Below are 16398 nucleotides of genomic sequence, written 5' to 3'. Positions count from 1 at the left end.
CTACTCCTTTGCTTGAAGTAACTCATTTGCAGATGGCTTTATGTACATAAATATACAACTACCATAACTGATGGATACAATAATCATGTGAGAAGAGCAGGTAGAAAGGGCTTTTTTCTTTTGCTTAATTGAAGGGAATTTTAGAATTTTCTTGATGATATAAGAGTAAGAAAGGATTACTAAGAACAATGTGACAATGAGGATCATCACAGCTAAGAAAAAAGCAATCAGTTCTAGTAAATGTGTGTCTGAGCAAGAAAGTTGCAGGACAGGAGAAATGTCACAAATGAAATGATCAATGATGTTTGAGGCACAGAAATCCAGGTTAAGAATTAAGATCAGTGGAGGGAAAATGACCAGGAATTCAGTTACCCAAGAACTGAGTACAAGCTGATGACAAATTCTGCTGTTCATGATAGATGTATAATGCAAAGGTTTACAGATGGCAACATAGCGGTCATAGGACATAGCTGCCAGAAGGAAAAATTCTATAATCCCCAATAATATGTAGAAAAATAACTGAGATATACAATCATTATAGGAAATGGTCTTTTCTCTGGTTACAATGGTGATTAGGAATCTGGGGAAACAAGCACTTGTGAATGAAATTTCCAGGAAAGAGAAATTACGTAGGAAGAAATACATTGGGGTCTTGAGATGAGAATCCAGGAGCGTGAGGGCAATGATGGTTAAGTTTCCTATCATACTCAACATGTAATTTAGAAGTAGAAATAAAAAAATTACAATCTTTAACTGAGAATAATCTGTCAGTCCCAGAAGGATAAACTTTATCTGTTTTGTATGGTGCTTAATTTCTCTTTTGTGATGTCAAACAAATTCTAGAAATAAAAAGGTACAATAATAAGAAACTATCTGAGTTTTATACGTAGCTTTATACTATCTAGCTTTATACGTAGACAATGATATATAAAAGGTTCCATATTCACAAATATACCCACTTATGAGGTAAAACTCTAAGAGGCTAAAGATACAATCTAGAACCATGCAACAGAAACTATTTTTAAAAAGCACTATAGAAGTCAACTCGGTTTTGAAAATTGACCTGCAAAATCCATAATACTTTTTTGCCCTTACTTACAAACTTCCAACTCAGTTGTAACTAATTCCAAATTCATCCATTTCTTTAAATACATTAAATACAATCTTGGTTCCAGATTCAAAATTAATTCATTCATTTTTAATTATTGACTTTGTAGATATAAAATATGCCAGTATAATGAATTAAGACCTACAGTTAAATTCTGAAATTTTAGATTTCATATTAAAAGTTGTATTTGCTTAGAGCCCCATTATCACCTCTTTCAACTTTTCTATGAACTACTGATAAAGACATTGAAAATGACAAAAGAAAAATAACGTTAAGGGGTGCCTGGTCGCTCAGTCGGTTAAGCATGAGACTTTGGCTCAGGTCATGATCTCAGGATTCATAGGTTCGAGCCCCACATGGGGCTCTGTGCTGACAGCTTGGAGCCTGGAGCCTGCTTCAGATTCTTTGTCTCCCTCTCTCTCTCTGCCCCTGCTCTCTCATTCTCAAAAATAAATAAACATTTATTTTTTTTTAAAAAAGTTTAAAAAATGAATATTTAAAGAATATTCAAAATAATAAATTGAAACTATTACAAGTTCAGCAATGTGAAAAAAAACACAAATTTCTAAGAAGCAAAAAAAATATTGAGAATATATAATGGGATATTTACCTCTCTCAAAAGGCAATTCAATTTCCATCTTACATATAAGCCATATGTCATGGCGTAGTTTGAGTGAAAAGTAGAAAGCGATCTAAATATTTTAAAATAACCAATTCTTTAAATAATTTTATTCATGCAGATAATTTCATTTTGAAGTGAGGACATTGATGAATATAGTCCCTTTAGAAATATTCTAAATGTAACTTTAGATGCAAAATTGCAAAAAATTTTATACAAATTGAACCCATTTTTATAAATGTCTATATAGGATACATGAAAGTATGATTTCTGCAAACATATACAAAAATAATAGTAATTAAAAATAAAGGAATTTCAGTAAGTTGTTAAATTATAGGGCATTTATATTTTTCATCAAGAATTCAGTCATTCTTAGTAACACATCCTACCATAAAAACCATAAAAAACATGTTTTTTTCAAACTTCTCTAATTTATTATTTTATAAAAGCAAAATAAAAAGTACTGTGAATTCAAAACACTAATTGGTTACTTATTGTAGAGGCATATTTCAATTAAAATAAATCTAGTGATGCATTTTACATTCCTCTTAACCTGAGGAAATCTTTGTTATCAACTTGCTAAATAATTGCTAAATAAGTAAGCTATTCCCAAATAAACTTAGAACATAAGCACTGGCAGAGAGGAAAAAAAAAACCATATCATATGTATTCTTTATTTTAAATAAAAATATTCAAACTACACCCTTAATTCTGCCAATCAATATCTTTACCTGTTCTGAAGTCATTCTTTTTATTATTGAATACATAATATTTTTCCTTTTACATGATTTTGCCAATTACCTCATATAAAAATTGACAAACCGGGGCGCCTGGGTGGCTCAGTCGGTTAAAGCATCCGACTTCAGCTCAGGTCACGATCTCGCGGTCCGCAAGTTCGAGCCCCGCGTCAGGCTCTGGGCTGATGGCTCAGAGCCTGGAGCCTGCTTCCGATTCTGTGTCTCCCTCTCTCTCTGCCCCTCCCCCGTTCATGCTGTGTCTCTCTCTGTCTCAAAAATAAATAAACGTTAAAAAAAAATTTTTTTTAATTCAAAAAAAAAAAAATTCACAAACCCCACTAATTATCAATGATAAGTTTTCATTGCTCAAAGTGTTCATCAGAATTAGCACCTCCAAAAGAGCTATTTTTCCTATTTAAAAAAAGCATATTAACATATGTGAAGCCAATTCTCCAAGAAAAATATCCTCCAACTCTGTTACATTTGACTGACTTGTAGAGTTGTTCAGGCACTCTTTCTCTAGAGAACACTAGGGTACTCTTCAATCCCTCTACAATATTGTAGTACAGTGTCTGGTTTATACCACTAGAGTATTAGAAATGCAGGTCCAAGTGCATAAATCAAATGTCAAGCTCTTGTATTTATGGGTTTAGAAAATGAGGAATAAATAATGCTTTATGCAAGGAGTAATAACAAAATATCACTTTTAAATCATTGCTTCTTATCTGTATGGAACTTACATAGTATTTGTAATTATTCTTATATTTTTGAAAGAAGCACCATTATTTTACTTACCATAAGCAGTACATGTTGGTCTTTTTTTTCTGGAAACTACTATGGGATCGACCATAATGAAAGGCAAACATACTCACTGGGAAACGATATTTAATTTTGTAGGCAGAAAAATTAATATAAAATATCCTCATATTGATTCAAAGCAGAGAGATATAGTGCGAATATTTTAAGAATATGATTTTTCTGCACTGTCAATATATCTAAACATATGTTACTATGCCCTGGGTAATAAAGATTTTTGTAAACTCCTCTTTTTAAATATCATGCAAAGAGATTGGAGGAAGATGGCGGCATAGGAGGACGCTGGGCTCACCGCGCGTCCTGCTGATCACTTAGATTCCACCTACACCTGCCTAAATAACCCAGAAAACCGCCAGAGGATTAGCAGAATGGAGTCTCCGGAGCCAAGCGCAGACGAGAGGCCCACGGAAGAGGGTAGGAAGGGAGGCGAGGCGGTGCGTGCTCCACGGACTGGCGGGAGGGAGCCGGGGCGGAGGGGCAGCCCACCGGCCAAGCAGAGCCCCGAGTCTGGCTGGTAAAAGCGGAGGGGCCAGACGGAGTGTGTTCCCACAGCAAGCGGAACTTAGCATCTGGAAGGTCATAAGTTAACAGCTCTGCTCAGAAATCGGGAAGGCTGGAGGACAAAGGGAGGGAGAGTTGCTGAGCCCCGGGAGGACAGAGCTCAGTTTGGCAGGGAACAAAGGCGCTCGCCAGCTCCATCTCCCTCGCCCATCCCCCAGCCAAAATCCCAAAGGGAACCAGTTCCTGCCAGGGAACTTGCTCCCTCGGCACAAACACCCAACGTAGTGCTTCTGCAGAGCCAACCCTCCGTCAGCGGGTCTGACTCCCTCCCGCTGCCACAGGGCCCCTCCTGAAGTGGATCACCTAAGGAGAAGTGAGCTAAGCCTACCCATCCTGCCCCCGTGCACCTTGCCTACTCACCCCAGCTAATATGCCAGATCCCCAGCACCACAAGCCTGGCAGTGTACAAGTAGCCCAGACGGGCCACACCACCCCACAGTGAATCCCGCCCCTAGGAGAGAGGAAGAGAAGGCACACACCAGTCTGACTGTGACCCCAGCGGTAGCTGGGGGCAGACATCAGGTCTGACTGTGGCCCCGCCCACCAACTCCAGTTACACACCACAGCACAGGGGAAGTGCCCTGCCCTTCCTCATCACTCCAGGGACTATCCAAAATGACAAAACGGAAGAATTCCCCTCAGAAGAATCTCCAGGAAATAACAACAGCTAATGAACTGATCAAAAAGGATTTAAATAATATAACAGAAAGTGAATTTAGAATAATAGTCATAAAATTAATCACTGGGCTTGAAAACAGTATAGAGGACAGCAGAGAATCTCTTGCTACAGAGATCAAGGGACTAAGGAACAGTCACGAGGAGCTGAAAAGCACTTTAAACGAAATGCAAAACAAAATGGAAACCACGACGGCTCGGCTTGAAGAGGCAGAGGAGAGAATAGGTGAACTAGAAGATAAAGTTATGGAAAAAGAGGAAGCTGAGAGAAAGAGAGATAAAAAAATCCAGGAGTATGAGGGGAAAATTAGAGAACTAAGTGATACACTAAAAAGAAATAATATACGCATAATTGGTATCCCAGAGGAGGAAGAGAGAGGGAAAGGTGCTGAAGGGGTACTTGAAGAAATAATAGCTGAGAACTTCCCTAAACTGGGGAAGGAAAAAGGCATTGAAATCCAAGAGGCACAGAGAACTCCCTTCAGACGTAACTTGAATCGATCTTCAAGGATCAAGGATAAAGAGAAAGCAGGATACAGAGATAAAGAGAATAAAGAGATAAAGAGGATAAAGAGAAAATTCTGAAAGCAGCAAGGGATAAACATGCTGTAACATATAAAGGGAGACCGATAAGACTCGTGACAGATCTCTCTACTGAAACTTGGCAAGCCAGAACGGCATGGCAAGAGATCTTCAGTGTGATGAACAGAAACAATATGCAGCCGAGAATCCTTTATCCAGCAAGTCTCTCATTTAGAATAGAAGGAGAGATAAAGGTCTTCCCAAACAAACAAAAACTGAAGGAATTTGCCACCACTAAACCAGCCCTACAAGAGACCCTAAGGGGAATCCTGTGAGACAAAGTACCAGAGACATTGCTACAAGCATAAAACATACAGACATCACAATGACTCTAAGCCTGTATCTTTCTATAATAACACTGAATGTAAATGGACTAAATGCGCCAACCAAAAGACATAGGGTATCAGAATGGATAAAAAAACAAGACCCATCTATTTGCTGTCTACAAGAGACTCATTTTAGACCTGAGGACACCTTCAGCTTGAGAGTGAGGGGATGGAGAACTATTTATCATGCTACTGGAAGCCAAAAGAAAGCTGGAGTAGCCATACTTATATCAGACAAACTAGACTTTAAATTAAAGGCTGTAACAAGAGATGAAGAAGGGCATTATATAATAATCACAGGGTCTATCCATCAGGAAGAGCTAACAGTTATAAATGTCTATGCGCCGAATACGGGAGCCCCCAAATATATAAAACAACTACTCATAAACATAAGCAACCTTATTGATAAGAATGTGGTAATTGCAGGGGACTTTAATAAGCCACTTACAACAATGGATAGATCATCTAGACACATGGTCAATAAAGAAACAAGGGCCCTGAAAGATACATTGGATGAGATGGACTTGACAGATATATTTAGAACTCTGCATCCCAAAGCAACAGAATATACTTTCTTCTCGAGTGCACATGGAACATTCTCCAAGATAGATCATATACTGAGTCACGAAACAGCCCTTCATAAGTATACAAGAATTGAAATTATACCATGCATACTTTCAGACAACAATGCGATGAAGCTTGAAATCAACCACAGGAAAAAGTCTGGAAAACCTCCCAAAGCATGGAGGTTAAAGAACACTCTACTAAAGAATGAATGGGTCAACCAGGCAATTAGAGAAGAAATTTAAAAATATATGGAAACAAACGAAAATGAACAATACAACAATCCAAACGCTTTGGGACGCAGCAAAGGCAGTCCTGAGAGGAAAATACATAGCAATCCAGGCCTATCCCCAGAAACAAGAAAAATCCCAGATACAAAATCTAACAGCACACCTAAAGGAAATAGAAGCAGAACAGCAAAGACACCCTAAACCCAGCAGAAGAAGAGAAATAATAAAGATCAGAGCAGAAATAAACAATATAGAATCTAAAAAAACTGTAGAGCAGATCAACGAAACCAAGAGTTGGTTTTTTGAAAAAATAAACAAAACTGACAAACCTCTAGCCAGGCTTCTCAAAAAGAAAAGAGAGATGACCCAAATAGATAAAATCATGAATGAAAATGGAATTATTACAACCAATCCCTCGGAGATACGAACAATTATCAGGGAATACTATGAAAAATTATATGCCATCAAATTGGACAACCTGGAAGAAATGGACAAATTCCTAAACACCCACACTCTTCCAAAACTCAATCAGAAGGAAATAGAAAGCTTGAACAGACCCATAACTAGTGAAGAAATTGAATCGGTTATCAAAAATCTCCCAACAAATAAGAGTCCAGGACCAGATGGCTTCCCAGGGGAGTTCTACCAGACGTTTAAAGCAGAGATAATACCTATCCTTCTCAAGCTATTCCAAGAAATAGAAAGGGAAGGAAAACTTCCAGACTCATTCTATGAAGCCAGTATTACTTTAATTCCCAAACCAGACAGAGACCCAGTAAAAAAAGAGAACTACAGGCCAATATCCCTGATGAACATGGATGCAAAAATTCTCAATAAGATACTAGCAAATGGAATTCAACAGCATATAAAAAGAATTATTCACCATGATCAAGTGGGATTCATTCCGGGGATGCAGGGCTGGTTCAACATTCGCAAATCGATCAACGTGATACATCACATTAATAAAAGAAAAGATAAGAACCATATGATCCTGTCAATCGATGCAGAAAAGGCCTTTGACAAAATTCAGCACGCTTTCTTAATAAAAACCCTTGAGAAAGTTGGGATAGAAGGAACATACTTAAAGATCATAAAAGCCATTTATGAAAAGCCCACAGCTAACATCATCCTCAATGGGGAAAAACTGAGAGCTTTTTCCCTGAGTTCAGGAACACGAAAGGGATGTCCACTCTCACTGCTGTTGTTTAACATAGTGTTGGAAGTTCTAGCATCAGCAATCAGACAACAAAAGGAAATCAAAGGCATCAAAATTGGCAAAGATGAAGTCAAGCTTTCGCTTTTTGCAGATGACATGATACTATACATGGAAAATCCGATACACTCCACCAAAAGTCTGCTAGAACTGATACATGAATTTAGCAAAGTTGCAGGATACAAAATCAATGTACAGAAATCAGTTACATTCTTCTACACTAACAATGAAGCAACAGAAAGACAAATCAAGAAACTGATCCCATTCACAATTGCACCAAGGAGCATAAAATACCTAGGAATAAATCTAACCAAAGATGTAAAAGATCTGTATGCTGAAAACTACAGAAAGCTTATGAAGGTAATTGAAGAAGATATAAAGAAATGGAAAGATATTCCCTGCTCATGGATTGGAAGAATAAATATTGTCAAAATGTCAATACTACCCAAAGCTATCTACACATTCAATGCAATCCCGATGAAAATTGCACCAGCATTTTTCTCGAAGCTAGAACAAGCAATCCTAAAATTCATATGAAACCACAAAAGGCTCCGAATACCCAAAGTAATTTTGAAGAAGAAGACCAAAGCAGGAGGCATCACAATCCCAGACTTTAGCCTCTACTACAAAGCTGTAATCATCAAGACAGCATAGTATTGGCACAAAAACAGACACATAGACCAATGGAATAGAACAGAAACCCCAGAACTAGACCCACAAAAGTATGGCCAACTCATCTTTGACAAAGCAGGAAAGAACATCCAATGGAAAAAAGACAGTCTCTTTAACAAATGGTGCTGGGAGAACTGGACAGCAACATGCAGAAGGTTGAAACTAGACCACTTTCTCACACCATTCACAAAAATAAACTCAAAATGGATAAAGGACCTGAATGTGAGACAGGAAACCATCAAAACCTTAGAGGAGAAAGCAGGAAAAGACCTCTCTGACCTCAGCCGTAGCAATCTCTTACTTGACACATCCCCAAAGGCAAGGCAATTAAAAGCAAAAATGAATTACTGGGACCTTATGAAGATAAAAAGCTTCTGCAAAGGAAACAATCAACAAAACTAAAAGGCAACCAACAGAATGGGCAAAGATATTTGCAAATGACATATCGGACAAAGGGCTAGTATCCAAAATCTATAAAGAGCTCACCAAACTCCACACCCAAAAAACAAATAACCCAGTGAAGAAATGGGCAGAAAACATGAATAGACACTTCTCTAAAGAGGACATCCGGATGGCCAACAGGCACATGAAAAGATGCTCAACGTCGCTCCTTATCAGGGAAATACAAATCAAAACCACACTCAGATATCACCTCAGGCCAGTCAGAGTGGCCAAAATGAACAAATCAGGAGACTATAGATGCTGGAGAGGATGTGGAGAAACGGGAACCCTCTTGCACTGTTGGTGGGAATGCAAATTGGTGCAGCCACTCTGGAAAACAGTGTGGAGGTTCCTCAGAAAATTAAAAATAGACCTACCCTATGACCCAGCAATAGCACTGCTAGGAATTTACCCAAGGGATACAGGAGTGCTGATGCATAGGGGCACTAGTACCCCAATGTTTATAGCAGCACTCTCAACAATAGCCAAATTATGGGAAGAGCCTAAATGTCCATCAACTGATGAATGGATAAAGAAATTGTGGTTTATATACACAATGGAGTACTACAGGGCAATGAGAAAGAACGAAATATGGCCCTTTGTAGCAATGTGGATGGAACTGGAGAGTGTGATGCTAAGTGAAATAAGCCATACAGAGAAAGACAGATACCATATGTTTTCACTCTTATGTGGATCCTGAGAAACTTAACAGAAACCCATGGGGGAGGAGAAGGGAAAAAAAAAAAAAAAAGAGGTTAGAGTGGGAGAGAGCCAAAGCATAAGAGACTCTTAAAAACTGAGAACAAACTGAGGGTTGATGGGGGGTGGGAGGGAGGGGGGTGGGTGATGGGTATTGAGGAGGGCACCTTTTGGAATGAGCACTGGGTGTTGTACGGAAGCCATTTTGACAATAAATTTCATATATTGAAAAAATAAATAAATAAATAAATAAATAAATAGTAACCAAAAAAATAATAAATAAATAAATCATGCAAATTATAAGATGTGTGTCCACTAATCCCACTTGGCAATCATTCATGAAGATTACAATAGCTGAGATGATTAGCTTGAAACTTGGGAAATACTTATTAGTTTCAAATTATCTAAAAGGAATGAACACATTTCTACAGGAAATCTAAGGGGAGAGTGTCTCTAAGGAGAAATAAGAAAGATGAAAAAATACTCAGAAGAGCCTATAAAACACCAGATGGCCTTTGTCTTTATTGTTTCAAGCATGATGACAGACAACTGTTTGAGTTGTCACATTAAAACAAGCATGTAGACAATAAGCAAGACAATCATGCTGTAAACTAGCAGATTATTTTGGATCATACATAATAATATGTGCTAAATTAATTGCTTTTTGAGTGTTTTCTTTTGAACATGTAAATCTATCACTAGAAGAGCAGCATATGAGTACCTAACTCAAATACTACTCCTACTTATCTCTTTTTTAACAAGCAATTGTGTTCAATATTAAGAAAAGAAATAGAGTTTTGCACATCGTAATTTGAGAATGAATATTTTCTTCAGTGATTTGACAATGTACACCTAAGTTCAAACTTGTTTTCTTTTTAAGTTGAAACTTTTTGTAGAGTTACTAATCATTGTAGCACCTATCATTTATTGAATTTCTACTATGCAGAAGTACTATGCTAATTGTATATATGTTTTCAATGTAATCACGATAAGAGGCAAAGTATACATAATAATGAATTTTTCGGTTGTTGAAAAAACTGAGAATTAGGGAAATCATTTTACTTGCTTACACTCATTACAAGCTTAGAAATTATAGAGACAGGAGTGCAATTAGAGCTTTAATTCCAAGTGTAGTTTTTTAACCATTATGCAATATTTCCAATTAGGTTAATGGATAGTTAGATGACAGGCAGATAATGATAGATGATGATGATAGATAGATAGATGGATGGATGGTTAGATGGATAGAAGATAGATGGGAATAGATAGATAATAGATGATAGATAGATATATAGATAGATAATAGATAGATGAGAATTTGGAAAATAATCAATAATCTAATGCCTGATTCCATAGCTAGGATATGAGTACTGAACCTTTTTTTGAATGAATAGATACATGATTGAAAAATTGACATTCTTATACCATAAATCCAAAAAACTTTTTCAAGAAATGAAATGAACTCATGAAGCTCTTTTGAGTATACCTTTAAAATAAAATTTTAATTTTTCAACTATATTTTAAAGTTTAAGGGACCATATTATGGGAAAAATTATAATTGAACAAAACAGAAACAAATGAAGTAACAGTAATTTACATTGAACAAACCACAGGGGTAAAAAGCAAAGAAACAAAAAGAATTTAGTGTGTAACTCTTTAAAATATCATGCTCTGATCCTTGACTACTCATGGGATATGTTCCAAAGAGTAAAAGAATTAACAAATGAATCTTTGTTATCACTGGTGGTACTGATGGAGAAATTCTGATTTCATCTTGTAAAAATTTTAGCACTGGGCAAATTAATAAATATGTTGATGTTGACAACTAGGAATCTTACTGTAGAAAAAAGGGGGTAGAAGAATCAAATATGAATGGGAAAATAATTCAGCAGTGTTGGATTAGAATTACAGGCAGCAATGTCAACTAATGATTTCTTCATGTGTTTTTTACCCTGGCTTTGTCCTTTAAAAGATCCTAGAAAGCATTCTGACAGATTATGTTCAAAACCAAGCGGTACATTACAAATGACACGGGAGACTTCTTGAAGGACAAATTCTCTATGGATCCGTCCTTCTTTTTCTGACTTCTGCATGTTGGATTGGCCCAAGGTTCATTCAATCTTTTGATCTTTTCTCTCTTCTTTCTACACTTATTCCCAAAGTTCTCTTATTCAGTCTCATGTTCCATCTATTTGGTGGAATTTAACTACATCTCACTATTTACATTGCCACTTTTCTGGTTAAAACCACCTTTTTTGATCTCGCGGTCCGTGAGTTCGAGCCCCGCGTCAGGCTCTGGGCTGATGGCTCAGAGCCTGGAGCCTGTTTCCGATTCTGTGTCTCCCTCTCTCTCTGCCCCTCCCCCGTTCATACTCTGTCTCTCTCTGTCCCAAAAAAATAAATAAAAAACGTTGAAAAAAAAATTTAAAAAAAAAACAAACCAGCTTTTTTTAAATTTTTACATTTTACTAACTATTTTAGTAAGCAAAGATGCTGACATTAAATTTCTAGCATATGAGAAAAGAGTGTTGAACATCAATTTGTGATATGCTGTTTTTTCAAATTCTTCAACCTTAGTTAATATATTATTAACATACTGGGGCACCTGGGTGGCTCCGATGGTTAAATGTCCAACTTCAGCTCAGGTCATGATCTCATGGTCCATGGGTTCGAGCCCCACATTGGGCTCTGTGCTGGCAGCTTAGATTCTGTGTATCCCTCTCTCTCTTCCCCTCTCCCACTCCTTCTCTCTCCCTCTCTCTCAAAAATAAATAAATATTAAAAAATACAAAATACACATACACATTATTAACATACTGATAAAAATTAGCATTTTATGTGCAAAATATTACCACAGGTTTTTCTGCCAGATTGTATCTTTCTCAACCCCTAAAATGGCATTAAAAAAACTGTTTAATCATTTGGGGGAAAATTTTATATCCTCATATAATCTAGACACATTATAGAAGCTAATGTAAATAGGTCATAAAGCTACTGTAAGAAAATATAAGTAAATATATGATAAGATCAGAATCAGTAAAGCCTCTCAAGTAATGGCAACAGATTCAAAAATAATAGAACAAAAGATATATATTTTACTACATATTAACCCAATTTTCTTTATATCAGCAACACCCTAAATTATATTAAATGTTAAATAACAAACCATTAAATAGGATTTGTAACACATTAAGACATGCATAAACTTAATATCCTGAATATGTAAAAATATCTTAGAAAAGAATAAGGTATCACTTTTGTTAAAATAACATTGAAAGAATAGTAGTATTATACTCATAAATAAAGCATAAATTGCCAATAAACATTTGAAAATTGCTATATATCATGAGCAGTCAACAAAATGTGAATTAAAGTGAACGAAAGAACATAATATTATTCAGATCATCATTTTGGCAAAGATTTAATACACTGATAATACACCCTGACCTTGTGTTATTAATGCATCTTCCAATCTCCAAGGACATGTCCCTATTCCTAGGTGAATCAGTCAGCTTTTGTTTTCTTTTACTTTTCTATACCAATTACATTGTCCATTCATTAGTGACTTCAAAGTAGGCTCACCAAGGACACTTGTTTTTTGTTTTTTTTTTTTAACTTAGGTGATCTTACCTACATAACAGGTTGCCTATGTAAAGCATCTTCAATCATTTCTTGGTGAAACTTTAAGGAAACCACCCCACACTAAAATTGGTCACATCATCGACTTTTCAAAAATCAAAGAATTTCTGGTTTTCCTTGCCTGTTTACTAGTCTTTCCTTCTATATAGCTAATCAGATTATGCAGAAATAGCTCCTTTTCTAATTTAGGCAGATACTGTAATTTGTGATAAATGTTAGACCTAAGGATATAAAAATTGATATAGGTTGTGTATGCGTTTCTACTGTTACCTTTGAGTGACAGTGAGAAAGCATGACTACATTATATCCATGTCACTACTGATAATTCTTATTTAATTGTGAGTTCCACTGAGGATCTGTGTGGAAAGAAAACTGGGGCCTGAATGAGAGACTAAACTGTAAGTATGTTCATATTTCTCAAATCAATTTTTTCTATTACGAAATTTGAAAAAGTAATTAAAATATTTCCTGTCACTTTCCTAAGTGTGTGTGTGTGTGTGCATGTGTGTGTGTATATATATATTTCCATATATACACATTTATATACAAACATTCATTTTTATAAATGCATGTGTGTATTAAAAATTTGGATAGTTCATAAGGGTATGAGAAATTAATTTCATTTCTTGAATGTTATTTCTTTCTCGAGAATATTAATCATGGAAGCAAATGAAGAGATTTCTAAGCCTGCTTTATGAATTGGTTAAATATGTGAGCAATAAAATGGTCACATTTGATAAGCATATAATGCAGTATCTATTGCCCTAACTGCCAACACATGCACATACACACACACACACACACACACACACGCACGCACGCAATCTCAATTGTACAAATACATCTCTTCAACTAAAAAAGATCTTGTTTTTTTAAACAGTTTTGATGTCTAGGCATGTTAAAAATTAATGTTACATCTGCAATATAATTAATTTGTCAGAATGTTTCTGAGGCATGTTTCTGAAGCAGGTAAATAGAAGGCAAAGGGTTATTCTGCATCCTAGGATGATATCCAGGATCAGCAGGGACTTTTACTGGAGGCTACAATAGGGAATGAAGGAAGCATGACTGGAAGAAGAAAGGAAGGTGGGTTTTGGGTAACAATTCTGTGCTTCTTATTTGAGCTACTACAGGTATTTCAGGTGTGCCTCTGCAGAAGAGAATAGAATAACAGCATTTAGACAAAGTTTGCCCATAAGCATAATTCAGCATTCATCCTCTCTGATAGTGTCTAGAGATTCTGAAAGCTACTTTTGGTTACATAGGTCCATCCAAGACCGTTTTGTCAAAGAAGGAACCCAGGAGCAGGCTTTGGTTGAAACTAGCTATCTCACACCACACCATACAACAGAAATGCTAAGTCCATTCTAACTGAACTACAGTCTCAGTAGTTTGCCCTATATATAGTCAGTAAAATCAAAGAGTAACCCCATACAATTAAGGGACTTCCTAGCAACAAGTTCAGGTAAATAGAATATTATAGAAAACTCATTAGCTCATATCTAGAACTTTTTAAAGACCTCATTACCTCATCCTTATTTTTTTATGATGTCTATTTTTTTTCACATGGTCTACATTAGAATTTAAATGAAATGTCCCATGGAACTCTGACCAGGCAGAGTCGATGAAACGCCCAGCCTGAGAGACTATATTCTAATACTCAAAAAATGGGGCACTGAAGGGTTAGGGGAGCATGATACAAATTTTTATATGGAAGGAAGATCTTTCAACATTAGTGTAGTATCTTCCATATGAACCACAGGAATTAAAGGACTTCTGTGAAGTAGAATCTTAAAATATAAGTAGAGGATATATTCTGGTCTTTGTAGATATCTATGTGTTTAATTAATATACAGAGAAACTATTATATTCCAGGAAATGTGATAAGATCTGAGTCTACTACTGAGAATAAGATGGGCTCTGTCAAGAGTGTCACAGTCTAATAGGATGACAAACAGTAAATAAGTCATTCAATACAGCTCTGATGTAGGGATGATGGATATAGGAATACGGTGGAGATGTAGCCAGCCTAGTCTATAGGAATTGAGATGGTGTCTCAGAACTTACTCTAGGTGCAGTGAGAATTAAAATGATCAAAACAGGAGACAGGAAGTCCAATTAGAGTATGAATGCTTCATATCGAATATGAGATCAAAGTGATCTAAAGTAGGAATGGAAGAGACGAACTTTTTTTTTTAATAACATATTAAGGATGTAGAGTCTAAATAGCCTTATCCAGATGCGAGCAATAGGATGGAAGGAGGCCTTCTAAAAGCAGAGTAATAATAATGAATTGAGCAAGAGTGGTGATAGTACATTAGTGGATAAAGATGCCAGGTTTTGGCAGCCTGGGTAATGAATGAAAGATAGAGGGGTAGAGGAGAGGAGACTGAATAAAGATGTGTACACACACACACACACACACACACACACAGAGATATATTAATTCACTTAAATGGCATGGTCTTTGAAATTCAGTGATTGGCTGGATGTTAACCTGAGCTAGGCTAATGAATACAACTTGTGACAAGCATTGCCTCATATTTTAATAAGCTGAATGTATGTAAAAGGGTTTGGTGCATTACTAAGAAGTATAGAAATAAGGAACTATTATAGAACACTAAAGTGTCAGATAAAATGGTGAAATCTCAGGGTTTGTCTTTTTTTTAATTGTTAAATTTTGCAATAGTTTAACATTACAGAAAAGTGAACAAATCATAAGGGCAAAGTTCTGTATATAGCACACGAATGGCATCATTTAAGCCTTATAACCTAAGCCTAGACCTAGTCCATACCCTCACAAACCTCCCTGAATAGAGACACTATCCTGATTTCTAACTCCAGAGTTAAGTTTTGCTTATTTGTGAAATTCGCGTAAATGATCATACTCTACGTATGTGTCTCGTATCTTCATTCAAAATTATGTTTGTGAGAACTTTTCATGCTATTGCATGTAGCAATATTAGTTTTATCTTCATTACTATACTTGTCCATTTTATGAATATATCACAATTTAAAAACTGATACATATCATTAATGGACATTTTTATATTTCAAGTTTTTGGATTATCGAGAATAATGAGGCTAAACCTTTCTTAAACATGCATATATTTTGCATACATATGTATACATTTTGATTGGGTAAATACCTAGGATCATAATTTCCTGTTTCACAGTTATCTGGACATCAGCATAATAAATATATTCAAAAAGTTCTCATAGTGTTTACATGAATGTACACTCTAATCTTCAAGATACTTGGTATGATCCATCTGTTTAATGTCACTTATTCTCATGGTTGTGCAGTAGCTGTGAATTTAATTTCTTTTTCCCTAAGTAATAGAAAGTTCACACTTCACATGTTCACTGGCCTTTAGATATGCTTTTTAGTGAAGAAATTAGTCTAATTGTTATTAGGTTGGGTTTTGTTTTCCTATTGGTTTGTAATAAATTTTATAAATTCTTATTACAGTCCTTAATGATTATTACAAATATCTTCCCCCACTATGTGACTGG

At 36.0% G+C, this 16398-nt stretch overlaps 1 protein-coding gene across 1 annotated transcript; it reads right to left on the bottom strand.

Annotated features, from left to right (window-relative positions):
* Nucleotides 1-645, bottom strand: LOC109270232 (olfactory receptor 6C70-like). Its single transcript, XM_019454651.2, has one exon. The coding sequence runs from the start codon at nucleotides 643-645 to the stop codon at nucleotides 1-3; it is 645 nt and encodes a 214-aa protein (XP_019310196.2).
* Nucleotides 646-16398: the final 15753 nt, after the last annotated feature.

Source organism: Panthera pardus, unplaced genomic scaffold (genome assembly GCF_024362965.1).
Source record: "Panthera pardus isolate Hobbes unplaced genomic scaffold, ASM2436296v1 HiC_scaffold_6, whole genome shotgun sequence".
In the NCBI taxonomy this organism is placed as follows: domain Eukaryota; kingdom Metazoa; phylum Chordata; class Mammalia; order Carnivora; family Felidae; genus Panthera; species Panthera pardus.
The sequence above is the reverse complement of the archived record's forward strand: the minus strand, read 5'-3'. Positions and strand labels throughout refer to the sequence as shown.